The sequence below is a fragment of the Hemitrygon akajei genome, chromosome 9 (genome assembly GCF_048418815.1).
Source record: "Hemitrygon akajei chromosome 9, sHemAka1.3, whole genome shotgun sequence".
Taxonomy (NCBI): domain Eukaryota; kingdom Metazoa; phylum Chordata; class Chondrichthyes; order Myliobatiformes; family Dasyatidae; genus Hemitrygon; species Hemitrygon akajei.
The window spans coordinates 23538013-23552385 of record NC_133132.1 but is presented as its reverse complement, the minus strand read 5'-3'; the positions used below and the strand labels follow the sequence as shown (position 1 = coordinate 23552385).

At 44.6% G+C, this 14373-nt stretch overlaps 1 protein-coding gene across 4 annotated transcripts in view; it reads left to right on the top strand.

Moving 5' to 3' along the window:
• slc2a11l (solute carrier family 2 member 11, like) overlaps nucleotides 1-12893 on the top strand; it is a 47326-nt gene extending 34433 nt beyond the window's left edge. For all 4 annotated transcript variants that reach the window (XM_073055629.1, XM_073055628.1, XM_073055630.1 and 1 more), the window contains 3 exons: nucleotides 6462-6537; nucleotides 6636-6763; nucleotides 10059-12893. In XM_073055629.1, coding sequence (XP_072911730.1) covers nucleotides 6462-6537; nucleotides 6636-6763; nucleotides 10059-10283 — 429 coding nt within the window. In that variant the 3' untranslated portion in view covers nucleotides 10284-12893. The remainder of the gene's footprint in view (nucleotides 1-6461; nucleotides 6538-6635; nucleotides 6764-10058) is intronic.
• Nucleotides 12894-14373: the final 1480 nt, after the last annotated feature.

Sequence of the window (14373 nt, the reverse complement as noted above, 5' to 3'; positions counted from 1 at the left end):
CTGCTGACACTTATCAGCCAAAGTGCTACAACTGTCCATTCACCTTCAGGACCCCAAAAACAGTCCTTCCAGGTGAGGCAGCACTTCATCTGTGAACCTGCTGCGGTCATCTATTGTATCCGGTGATCCCAATGTGGGCTCCTCTGTCATAAACTGGGGAACTACAGCTGTGAAGATCCCTGCTGCACCTGATGACCCTGTGATCTCTGTCTCAGAGGCCGATGTTAGGCTGCCTTTAAAGAGAGTGAACCCTCGCAAGGCAGAAGGTCCAGATGGAGTACCTGGTAAGGCTCTGTAAACCTCTGCCGACCAACCAACAGGAGTATTCAAGGACATTTTCAACCTCTCACTGCTACGGGCGTAAGTTCCCACTTGCTTCAAAACTGCAACAGTTAAACCAGTGCCTAAGAAGAATAAAGTGGGCTGCTTTAATGACTATCGCCCAGTAGCACTTACATTGACGGTGATGAAATGCTTTGAGAGGTTGGTTATGACTAGACTGAACTCCTGCCTCAGCAAGGACCTGGATCCATTGCAATTTGCCTGTTGCCACAATAGGTCAACGGCAGATGCAGTCTCAGTGACTCTTCACACAGCTTTAGACCACCTGGACAACACAAACGACTATGTCAGGATGCTGTTCATCAACTATAGCTCAGTATTTAATACCATCATTCCCACAATCCTGATTGAGAAGTTGCAGAACCTGGGCCTCTGTAACTCCTTCTGCAATTGGATCCTCGACTTCTTAACCGGAAGACCACAATCTGTGCGAATTCATGATAACATATCCTCCTCGCTGACAATCAACACTGGTGCACCTCAGGGGTGTGTGCTTAGCCGAATGCTCTACTCTGTATATACCCATGACTGTGTGGCTAGGCATAGCTCAAATACCATCTATAAGTTTGCTGACGATACAACCGTTATTGGTAGAATCTCAGGTGACAACAAGAGGGTGTACAGGAGTGAGATATGCCAACTAGTAGAATGGCGCCACAGCAACAACCTGGCACTCAATGTCAGTAAGACGAAAGAGCTGATTGTGGACTTCAGGAAGGGTAAGACAAAAGAACACATACCAATCCTCATAGAGGGATCAGAAGTGGAGAGAGTGAGCAGTTTCAAGTTCCTGGGTGTCAAAATCTCTGAGGATCTAAGCTGGTCCCAACACATTGATGTAGTTATAAAGAAGGCAAGATAGCCTTAGGAGGTTGAAGAGATTTGGCATGTCAGACAGACAGACATACTTTATTAATCCCAAGGGAAACTAGGTTTTGTTACAGTCGCACCAACCAAGAATAGTGTAGAAATATAGCAATATAAAACCATAAATAATTAAATAATAATAGGTAAATTATGCCAAGTGGAAATAAGTCCAGGACCAGCCTATTGGCTCAGGGTGTCTGACACTCTGAGGGAGGAGTTGTAAAGTTTGATGGCCACAGGCAGGAATGACTTCCTATGACGCTCAGTGTTGCATCTCAGTGGAATGAGTCTCTGGCTGAATGTACTCCTGTGCCTAACCAGTACATTATGGAGTGGATGGGAGACATTGTCCAAGATGGTATGCAACTTGGACAGCATCCTCTTTTCAGACACCACTGTCAGAGAGTCCAGTTCCACCCCCGCAACATCACTGGCCTTACGAATGAGTTTGTTGATCCTGCTACCCTCAGCCTGCTGCCCCAGCACACAACAGCAAACATGATAGCACTGGCCACCACAGACTCGTAGAACATCCTCAGAATCATCCGGCAGATGTTAAAGGACCTCAGTCTCCTCAGGAAGTAGAGACGGCTCTGACCCTTCTTGTAGACAGCCTCAGTGTTCTTTGACCAGTCCAGTTTACTGTCAATTCGTATCCCCGGGTATTTGTAATCCTCCACCATGTCCACACTGACAACAAATACAGTCAAAAACTTCTATAGTTGTACCATGGAGAGCATTCTGACAAGCTGGTATGGGGATGCAGTAGCACAGGACCGAAAGAAGCTGTAGAGGGTTGTAAATCTAGTCAGCTCCATCTTGGGCACTAGCCTACAAAGTACCCAGGACATCTTCAGGAGGCGGTGTCTCAGAAAGGCAGTGTCCATTATTAAGGACCTCCAGCACCCAGGGCATGCCCTTTTCTCACTGTTACCATCAGGTAGGAGGTACAGAAGCCACACTGAGCAATTCAGGAACAGCTTCTTCCCCTCTGCTATCCGATTCCTAAATGAACATTGAATCTTTAGACACTACCTCATGTTTTTAATATACAGTATTTCTGTTTTTGCACGTTTTTAAAAAATCTATTCAATATATGTAATTGATTTACTTGTTTATTTATTATTATTTTATTTTATATTATTATTATTACAGTGTTATTTTTCTCTGCTTGATTACGTATTGCATTGAACTGCTGCTAAGTTAACAGATTTCACATCACATGCCGGTGATAATAAACCTGATTCTGATTCTGAGTACCTCCGCTCCTCGGCATGCTGTCACCCACACTACACCCTCTACAATTCACCTACCGATGACACCATAGCCACAGCACTACACATCATCCTCACTCACCTGGAGACGAGGGACGCATAAGTTAGAATGCTGTTCCTGCTCTAAGTTCAGCATTCAACATGATAATACCCTCCAGATTTGACAGGAAGCTCAGAGACCTCAGCCTGCACCCCACCTTGTGCAGCTGGATCCTGGACTTCCTGTCAGATTGCCAAAAGGTGGTAAGGATGGGCTCCTTCACCTCTGCCCCTCTGACCCTCAACAGAGGAGCCCCTGAGGGTTGTGTTCTGAGTCCCCTCCTCTACCCCCTCTACACCCACGACTGTGCTGCCACACACAGCTCCAATCAAATTTGCAGATGGCACAACATTATTTCTGGTGGTAATCAGATAGCCTACAGAGGAGAGGTTAATATCCTGACACAGTGGTACCAAAATAACAACCTCTCCCTCAATGTCCGAAAAACACAAAGGATTTGGAGAGGGATTTGGACCAGCTGGAAAAATGGCAGATGGAGATTAATACAGACAAGTGTGAGGTATTGCACTTTGGAAGGACAAACCAAGGTAGAACATACAAGGTAAATGGTAGGACACTGAGGAGTGTAGTAGAACAGAGGGATCTGGGAATACAGATACATAATTCCCTAAAAGTGGTGTCACAGGTAGGTAGGGTAGTAAAGAGAGCTTTTGGTACATTGGCCTTTATAAATCAAAGTATTGGGTATAAGAGTTGGAATGTTATGGTGAGGTTGTATAAGACATTGGTGAGGCCGAATTTGGAGTATTGTGCGCAGTTTTGGTCACCGAATTACAGGAAGGATATTAATAAGTTTGAAAGAGTGCAGAGAAGGTTTACAAGGATGTTGCTGGGACTTGAGAAACTGAGTTACAGAGAAAGGTTGAATAGGTTAGGACTTTAATCCCTGGAGCGTAGAAGAATGAGGGGAGATTTGATAGAGGTGTATAAAATTATGATGGGTATAGATAGAGTGAATGCAAACAGGCTTTTTCCACTGAGGCTAGGGGGAGAAAAAAAACAGAGGGCATGGGTTAAGGGTGAAGGGGGAAAAGTTTAAAGGGAACATTAAGGGGGGTTTCTTCACACAGAGAGTGGTGGGAGTGTGGAATGAGCTGCCAGATGAAGTGGTAAAAGTGGGCTCACTTTTAACATTTAAGAAAAACTTGGACAGGTACATGGATGAGAGGGGTATGGAGGGATATGGTCCAGGTGCAGGTCAGTGGGACTAGGCAGAAAAATAGTTCAGCACAGCCAAGAAGGGCCAAAAGGCCTGTTTCTGTGCTGTAATGTTCTATGTTTCTAAAGCTGATTGTGATCAACATCAATGGGTCGCCAGTTGAGAGGGTGAGTAGTTTCAGATTCCTCAGCCTACACATCACCGATGATCTCACCTGGACTGTACACACTGGCTTTGTGGCAAAAAAAGCACAACAGCGTCTCTTCCACCTCGGGCGACTGAAGAAGTTCAGCATGGGCTGCAAAATCCTCAAGACCTTCTACCGGGGCACCATTGAGAGCACCCTGACTGGCTGTATCGCCGTCTTGCTCAGGAACTGCACCAACCTTGATCGCTGGGCACTGCGGAGAGTGGTACAGACAGCCCAGTGCATCTGTGGACGTGAACTTCCCTCCGTTGAGGACATTTGCAGCAGCAGGTGCATAAAGATCATTGGGGACATCAGTCACTTCAACCATAAACTCCCTTCCTCTCCCCTCTTCTATTCCCCATTCTGGCCCCTTACCTCTCCTCATCTACCTATTGCCTCCCCCTGGTGCCTTTTCTCCTATGGTCCACTCTTCTCTCCTATCAGATTCTTTCATCTCCAGCCCTTTGCCTTTCTTACCTACCTAGCTTCGCCTATTACCTTCCAGTTATCCTCCTTCCCCTTGCCCCACCTTTTCATTCTGGCTTCCTCTGCTTTCCTTTCCAGTCCTGAAATGGCAACTGTTTTGTTCATTTGCATAGGTACTGCCTGACCTACTGAGTTCCTCCAGCATTTTGTGTGTTATGAAGGAAGGCAAATACCATGTGAGCATTTATTTCTAGAGGACTGTAATATAAAAACAAGGATGTAATACTGAGGTTTTATAAGCTGCTAGTAAGATCATACTTGGACTATTGTGGACAGTATTGGGTCCCTTATTGGAATTAGAATTTTTTATCCATCTCACAACATGAGGGAGTAAAAATCATTATGTTGCATCCCTGTCACTAAGGAAGGCAAATGTGGGAAGATGTTGCCCAAACACTGAGAATGTAAACAGAATTGTTTTGTATACATGTGTAGACAATCAGATCAATGTAGAGTCAGATCATACAATCAGATCAATGTGCATTGATAAATCCAGTGGCCTGGTGAAAGGAGCTATCCCGGAGCCTGTTGGTCCTGGCCTTAATGCTGTGGTGCTGTTGGCCAGACAGAAGCAGCTGAAACAGTTTGTGGTTTGTGTGGCTGGAATTCCCGATGATCCTCTGGGCCCTTTTTACACACTTTCTGCTCTTTGTGTCCTGAATAGAGGAAAGGTCACATCCACAGATTCTCCGGGTTGTCTACACCACTCTCTGCAGTACCAGGTGGTGACACAGCCAGTCAGGATGATCTCGATGGATGGTGCCCTTGTAGAAAGTCCTGAGGATTTGGTGACTTCTTCAGCCTTCTGAGATGAAAGAGGTGTTATTGTGCTTTTTTCACCACACAGCCAGTATTACAGTCCAGGTGAGATCCTTAGTGATGTGTATACTGAGGAATTTGAAGCTACTCACCCCCTAAACTACAGTCCCACTGATGTCAATAGGGGCAAGCCTGTCTCAGCTCCTCCTGTATTCCACGACCAACTCCTTCATTTTTTTGACATTGAGGGAGAGGTTTTCTTGGTCCTACTCTCAGGGCTTTACCTTCTCTTCTGTAGGCTGTCTCATCATTGTTGGAAATAAGGGCGATTAATGTCGTGTCATCTGCAGATTCGATCAGCAGATTGGAGCTGTGCATGGCAACACAGTCGTGGGTGTATAGGGAGTAGAGGAGGGGGCTCAGGGCACAACCCTGGGGTCTGCGTTGTTGATGATCAGAGGGGCAGAGGAGAGGAGGCCTATCCTTACCACCTGTCTGCAATCGAACAGGAAGTCTAGGATCCAGCTGCACAAGATGGGGTGCTGGCCAAGGACTCTTGAGCTTCTTGTCGAGCCTGGGGGGAGTTATGGTGTAGTCCAAGAACCACATTCTAACGTACGCATCCCTCTTCTCCAGGTGAGTGAGGACAGTGTGTAGTGCTGTGACTATGGCATCATCTGTTGATCAGTAGACGAATTGTAGGGGTCCAGTGTAGGTGGTAGCAAGCTGCAGAGGTAATCCTTGACTAACCTCCCAAAGAAAGGAATGCTGGTATTGGAGAGGGTCCAGAGGAGGTGTATGAGAATGATCCTGGGAATGAAAGGGTTAATGTAAGAGGAGCGTTCGATGGCTTTGGGCCTATTCTAGTTAGAGTTTATAAGAATAAGAAGGTGTGGCGGGGGAGGAATCTAATTGAAACCTATTGAATATTGATAGGCCTAGAAGTGGATGTGGAAAGGATGGTTCCAGTACTGAGACCAAAGGTCACAGCCTTGGAATATAAATACCTCCCTTTTACACAGATATGAGGAGGAATTTCTTTAGCCAGAGGGTGGTGAATCTGTGGAATTCATTGCCACAGGTCGCAATAAAGACCATGTCATTGAGTATATTTAAAATGGAGGTTGATATGTTCTTGATTACTAAGGGTGTCAGAAGTCATGGGGCAAAGGCAGGAGAACGGGAATAAAAAATCAGCCATGATCAGAGCTGATGGGCCAAATTCTGCTGCTACTTTTTATGGAATGAGTAACTGCTTGAGACAAAGTAACGTGCAGGATAATGGAGGACAATGCTAATGAGTGATTTTCTGGTGTTTTCCAGCATCAGTTCACCTGGTTGCCGTACTGCAGCGTATTCCTCATTTTTGCCTACATTTTCAGTTATGGCATTGGTCCAGGTGAGTTCAGGCAAAAGGCAGCAGGGCGGGTGTGGGAAGGGGAATGACTCGGCACTGCCAAGTCACTATACTGATGCTACAATTGCTTGCCTTTCCAGCGGGTGTGACCGCAATCATTCCCTTCGAAATCTTCACTCAGCCATACCGGCCTGTTGCCTTCATGATTAATGGCTCCTTCCAGTGGCTGGGACTCATCCTCATGGGAATGATCTTCCCGTATATTGTGGTAAGTAAGTACGATCATAGAGAAATCCTGGAAAAGGAAGACTGCTCAGTCTAATTCAAATGGTATCTAATATTGTCCTTCAGCTCTGCTTGCTAATTCACGTACTCCACCGATGACCCATAACACCTTCCACTGCTTTGGTATAGTTAGAGAGACGTAAGACTCTGGAGCAAAGAAACAGACCCTTCAGCCCATCTAGCCCATGCCAGCTTAGAATCATCTCCCTGCATCTGGGACGTGGCTCTCCACACCTCTTTTGTCCATGACCTTATCTAAATGTTACAATTGAACCCACATCTACAACTTCTTTCACATTCACAACACCTCTGAGCGAAGATGTTCCCCCCAAATTCTCCTTAAATACTTCACCTTTCATCCTAAACCTATGACCTCTAGTACAAAACATACAAAATGCTGGAGGAACTCAGCAGGTCAGGCAGCATCTCTGGAAATGAATAAACAGTCGACATCTCAGGCTAGGAGCCTTCTTCAGGACTGGAGAGGAAGGGGGAAGACGCCAGAATAAAGGTGGGGGAGGGGAAGAAGGACTAGCTAGAAGACAGGTGGGTGGGAAAGCTAAAGGGCTAGAAAAGAAGGAATCTGATAGGAGAGGAGAGTGGATTATGGAAGAAGGGGCACACCAGGGGGAGGTGATAGGCAGGTGAGGAGAAGAGGTAAGCCAAAGTGGGGAATAGAGGGAGAGGGACACTGGAAGAGAAATCACTGTCAATGCCATTAGGTTGGAGGCTACCTAGATGGAATATGAGTACTGCTCCTCTATCCTGAGAGTGGTTTCATCTTGGCAAAAGAGGAAGCCATGGTCTGACACGTCAGGATGGAATGGGGATATGAATTAAAATCATTGGCCACCAAGAAATTCTCCTTTTGGCAGATGGAGTGGAGGTGCTCAACAATGCGGTCCTTCAGTTTATGTCAGGTCTTACCAATGTAGAGGAGGCTGCACTGGGATCGCTGGATACAATAGACAACCCCAGCAGATTCACAGGTGAAGTGTTGCCTCACCTGGAAGAACTGTTAGTGGCCCAAAAAGGATTTAAAGGAACAGGTAGGTGTAGCATTTCTGTCACTTGCAGCGATATATGCCCGAGGGAGATTAGTAGGGAGGGATAAATGGTTAAGGGGATCACAGAGGCAGCAATCCCTGCACAAAGCTGAGAGTGGGGAGGGGAGGTAAAGACATGTTTGGTGGTGAAATCCTGTTGGAGATGGTGAGGCTGCGGAAGATAGTGTGTGGATACAGAGGCTGATGGAGTAGTAGATGAAGACAAGAGGAACTCTATCCCTGTTTAAGCAGCAGGAAGATGGGGTGAGTGTGGAAGACTGGGAAATGGGAGAGATGTGGGTGAGGGCAGCATCAATGGTGGAGAAAGGGAAACACCGTCCTGGAAAGGAAAGGCTCGTCCTGGGAACAGATGCGGTGGAGACAAAGGAACTGAGAGAAGGGAATAGTGTTTTTACAGGAAACAGGGTAGAAAGAAGTATAGTAAAGATATACCTCTAGTTCTAGCTTCACTCAGCCTGAGGGGAAAGAGCCTGCATGCACTCACATTATCTATAATCCTCATAAATTTGTTTACCTCTAGAATATCTTCCCTCATTCTCCTGTGCTCCAGTGAATTAAGTTCCCTTTCCCTATAACTCAGCTCCTCAAGACCAGGCAACATCCTTGTGAATTTTCTCTGCACTCTTTCCAAGCTTTATTGATAATTTTCCTGTCTGTAGTAGGTACATAGGTAACCAGAGCTGCAAATTCAGCCTCATCAACATCTTAAACAATTTCAAAATAACATCTCAACTCTTGCATTTATTGTCCTGATTTATGAAGGCCAATGTGCCCAAAGCTCTCTTTAAGATCCCATCTACCTGTGATGCCACTTTCAAGGAATTATAGAACTGTATTCCCAGATCCCTCTGTTCTTTCTACTGCACACCTCCATCTCAGTAGCCTACAATTCACTGTGTAAGTCTTACCCTGGTTGATTCCCCCCCCCCCCCCACCCCCAAGTGCAATACCTCATCCTTGTCTGCATTAAATTCCATCTGCCGTTTTTCAGCCCATTTTCCCAGTTGGTCTACATCATGCTGCAAGCTTGAATATATGTGTGCTTGCTGCTCTCCACGCCCCCAATCTTGGTGATACCTGCAAATTTGCTGATCCAGTTTACCACATTATTAGCTAAATCATTAATATAGATGGTGAACTACAGTGGACCTAGCACCTATCCCCATGGCACAACACTAATTCTAAGCCTCCAGTCAGAGGGATGACCATCTACTACCACCGTCTAGCTTCTGCTAAGTCAATATTGAATCCAATTGACTAGTTCATCCTGAATGCTAAGTGACCTAACCTTCTGGACCTGCCTTCCATGCGGGACTTTGTCAAAGGCCTTGTAGACAACATCCACCACCTTTCCTTTACCAACCTTCTTGGTAACCTCCTCAAAAAACTCTCTAAGATTGGTTAGACATGACCCACCATGCAAAAAGCTACATTGACTATTTCTAATCAGACCCTGTCTGTCCAAATACTTACTTACAGAATGCTGTCCTTTAGAATACCTTCCAATAGTTTACTTATGTCAGGCTCACCCTTCTGTGATAGTGCTTTCTAAAACATGGAAACAAGTTTTATTTTGTGCCCCACTTCATTAATCCCTGTCAATATATCATTTGCCCCTTGTGCCTATTTGCATTTCTGTTGGTCACCCTAATGATGCTTTATGGTCGTGAAATCTATTACTAAATGTTTCCCTGGTAAAGATTTGCTTCTGAATTTCTAGTTGGATGTGTTAGTGACTCTCCTTCCCTTTGTCCCTTAGTCTATTCTCCTCCCCTGTCAAATTCCTTCTTCTTCAGCCCTTTATCTTTTCCACCTATTACGTCCCAGCTTCTTTCTTCAAGCCCAATCCCCCACCCACCCACCTACCCCCCTCACCTGGTCTCACCTATCGCCCGCCAGCTTGTACTCCCTCCCTTCGACACATCTTCTTTTTCTGGTTTCTGCCCCCTTCTTTCAGTCCCATGAAGGGTCTCAACCCAAAATGTTGAGTGTTTATTCCTCCCTATAGATGCTGCCTGACTTGTTGAGTTCCTCCAGCATTTTGTGTGTGTTGGTCAGGATTTTCAGCATCTGCAGAATCTCTTGGGTTCTTTTCTCTTGTGTGCGTGTTTTCCAGATGTAGTGGTAGCAGGAGGTACCGTTAAAGCTGCCTTTGCAGAATCCTGAAAATGACAGGGGTGAGTGCTCATTCTGCTCTCGCTTGCTTTCCAGGAGGGACTGGGGCCATTCTGCTTCCTCATATTCCTGGGCGACTGTTTGATCATTGCCGTGTACGTCTTCATCATTTTGCCAGAAACTAAAGGGAAAACTGTTCTGGAGATCACAGGAGAGTTTCGGAAAATAAACCGGAAGAGGATGGGGGGCAGCTCAGTGGCAATTCGTAGGAGACTCTCTCAGAATGTTCCAGAGGTCTTTGTCGTTGCTACCAAACTGTAAGAGGTTAGCAGCAACAGATTCAGCCGCTGCAAGCTGGTGAGTGAGATGCAGCTCTGAGCTCAGATCCTTTTGCGGGCTGCAATTCCAGTCAGTCTGCCGACATTGTGGAAACTATTTCTACAACTGGGGCAGGCACTGAGGCTCCGGATGTTGGATTTATTCTATTTTTTGAATGGTTTTGGTTGAAAATAACAAGGCTGTAATTACTTTGTCTGGTTTTGCCTTTTGCTGTTGATGGGTTTGATTCACTCTGTGTTCTCAGTTGAATTTTTGCTGAGGGTTGTAAGGAGCCGACTGTCAACGTAGAATAAAGAAGCAAAGTTCCTTCTGCAGCCTTGGGCTGTGCAGAAGCATTTTACAGCCTGTCAAGTAACTAATGTGGGAGACACAGCAGTCAACGTGTGCACACCATAAACAACCATGTGATAATCACCAGTCTGCTTTGTTGTGAGAATGCTGTTGCTCCATGGATTAGTGTTATGGGAATGTTTTGATATGATGCAAAAGGGAAAATGTGCCTCTTTTGTCCTCCGTGCTGCATTAGAGAATCAACTGGATTTGAGAATGTGGAACAGGACAAAATCACAGTTTGTAACTTGGGGAGAGATACCTCTGTCTGAGCCACAGCAGACAGAAAGCTGACATGAAAATGTAACCTGCCAGTGGAGTGCTGTGATGCTGTTACACAGGTTTTGGTCGTGTCTCTAAAATTTTAATGTTCTGAAGTGTTCACTGAGGAGTCTCTATTGATTTGGTTTTGGATTTTGTAGCAGTGTCTCACAGTTGGGTTCGCAAGATATGGTTTCCATAAAAATGACTGTAAAACTGTCAAGCTATTTTACAAATTGCCAATTATATCGTTTAGGGAGGGAATTTAGTGAGCACAGTCCCACTCTGCCATGGTCTAGGAAGCCCTTATCTTGGCCATTTCCAGAGTGCTCTTAAATGCTGTTCACACCACAACACACACTCCAGAAGCATTGGCTGGGAGCAGGGGATCTGGGTTTAAGTAATCAGCTGGCACTTCTCTTCCACTGCTCCCAACTCTTAACGCAACACCCTCTGATTGGACTTTCTGTGTAGCTCAGTGACTGTCCATTCCAAAGTTCTGTTTACTTCAGTTTCAATTTGCAAAAAGTCAAAGTGTACCATCAGGAGTGAAAACTAGGTGATCAATATGTTGGAAAGTTCCTAGTTGTTTTCTCCACTCCAGTGCTTACTTTTTGGGATCTAATTTAACTTTAATTGGAGACTTGAGCTGTCTCTCTGGAATTTCAGTTTACTTTTCTAGCTCTCTGAGTTTGCTGGAAAGGTTTAGGGGCTCAGTGCCTTCCTGTCAATTCGTCTGAGGAGTCTGACAAGATCTTTCACTAGTTACACGTGCACATAGGGAGAAAGTGCAAATTCCACACACACCACCAGAGGCAAGGCACAAACATGGGTCACTAGGGGTCTGAGACAGCACCACTGCCTGTGTGGCCACTGTGCATCTAGATTTTAAGTAAGTGACTGATATGAAAAGGCCATCGTGGTTGTAAAATGGCCATCTCAATCAGCAAATGGGTATGGTTGACCAGTGAAAATGAAATAATGCCAGTCTTGTTACAAACCTCAAATAAAACCACAGGAAGGCACTGAGATTAGGGACTCCGTTTCTTCTTTCTGTGCAAGATAAACACCTTCACAACACTAACACTGCAGAAACAAACCCATGTTCCTTTCACTTCACCACACATATTACAGTGAGTTGATAGGCAGAGGAATGATGGTAAAGATTTTATTCATAATATATATGTACAGTAAATACAATTGGGACATCTTTTTCTCCATTCATTCTATCATCATTTCAATCCATTCTCTTACAAAGCATCAAAGCCACTCAGGTATCCAGATTGACAAAGATTACTCAGCACAGTTCTGTTCTTCTTCATCTTAAAGCCAGCTGGTTTATACCTTCACCAACAGTAGCTGGAGTTGTTGGAGCACACAGCAGGCTTATTGGACAAGCCTCAGCAACTCATTTATGTTGTAAGGGCATCTCCACCATACCTCCATAGTGAATCTAAAGTGTTGAGTTTACACTGGCACTCACAGGCAAGTCCTTCCAAAGAGTTCACTGTGACTTTCCATACGTTAGTGTGTGAAAACTGGCTGAACACCAAACTCGACAGGGTAAATGACAGAAGCTTAAACTACTTGTTGATCATGGAGCACTCTCTATCTTTCTGACATTTTCAAGTCTTATTTATTTGACCTGTTAAAGATTGCCTGTTGGTACCCAGTGACCTTTAATGAGATCATCAAATGGGTACTAAGCTGAGGAGAAGCCCCCTTTTACATCGTGCTGTGCTTTATACCAGTGGTCCCCAACCACCGGGTGGCAATGCACGTGTTTTGCGGTCCGGTACCGCTCCGCAGCCTGGTGGTTGGGGACCACTGCTTTATACTGATGCAACTGATGCACTCCTGATGTATTCTTATCTATGTTCTACATTTATTGTTTACTGTTTTACAATATTACTTTAAACTATGAATATCTATTGTGAAAATGTATTCAAAAATAAACTTAAACTGTAAATGGTAATAAACAACAATGTAAGGTCTGGCTTATATTACTGTCTAAATTATTTGTATGACTGCAATAATTTCCATAGCCCATTTTACTTCAGTAGGACAACAAGTGGGATTTCCCATTTTAATTCTACTTCCCATTCCTGTTCTGATGTTAGTCCAATACCTCCTTGATGATTCCACTCTCAGGTTGGAGGAACACCACCTCATATTCTTTCCAGGTAGCAGTTAACTTGATGTCATGAACATTGATTTTTCTAAGTTTTAGTAATTCCCTCCTCCTTTTCTCTTTTCCATTCTCCATTATGTCTCCCCTCTTACGCCCTTCTCTTCTCCTCTCCTACCCATCACCTTCCACTGGTGCCCCTACTCCTTCCCATTTTTCCATGGCCCACTCTCCTCTTCTACCACATATCTTCTTCTGGCTTTTACCTCTGCCTGACCAACTGAGTTCCTCCAGCATTTTGTGTGTTGTTTTGGATTTCCAGCATCCGCAGAGTCTCTTCAGTATGACCATTCGCGCCTGCAGGTTAGAAAAAAGGATGTGAGTAGGAGGTCACTTAAACAAATGTATATTGCTTTAATCAGATCTGTCTTTGGGCATGTTGTTTCTGGGTCAGCCGTACCAGCAATTTTAAAGCCCCTCACTCAAACATTGAGATTATGTTGTGGTGCTATTAAATCACCTTCGATTTCAGCATTACTGGTAGAAATGTATGAAGTACCTTTATACCGTTATAGTTACCAGTGGTTTATTGGGTTAATTTAAGAGGACATAAGGCTGGTCATCCAATATTGGCAACAATAATAGTGATGGGAGCACTGCATTTGAAAGATCTTCAGTTTTGGTTCACTAGGAAATGAATGGGCACAAAATCTTGGGTTGTTTAATGTAGATATGGTCCTTCTTCTCCATGGATTTCCCCTTTGCTATGGGCCTCTGGGATGAAGATGAAGTGTTACGGGTAGTTATATGCAAGGCATTGGCTTCTTACAGATCTGCATAGATGGTTATGGTGGGAGATTTTAATTTCCCAAATATCAATTGGCATCTCCCTAGAGCGAGGGGTTTAGATAGGGTGGAGTGTGTCAGGTGTGTTCAGGAAGGGTTCCTGACACAATATGTAGATAAGCCTGCAAGAGGAGAAGCTGCACTTGATCTGGTATTGGGAAATGAACCTGGTCAGGTGTCAGATTTCTCAGTGGGAGAGCATTTTGGAGACAGTGTTCACAATTCTTTTTTTTTATTAGTTTTTCAAAACATTTTACAAATTAAAAACCCCAAATCCCAATGAGGAGCATTAATACAGTGCAAAATTAAGCATACAATAACAATATGCTACAAAGGAAGAGAATTTAACAAAAAAGCACCTAAATTAAAGACAAGTAAGCTTAGTGTCCTCCCTAAGCCCCACAACACAAGAAAAAAAACAACAACTCCAGACCGACCACAACACAGTATAAAGAGTATAGGTCAGGACAGTCAAACTCCCAGACTGTGAATACACTTAGCAACAGA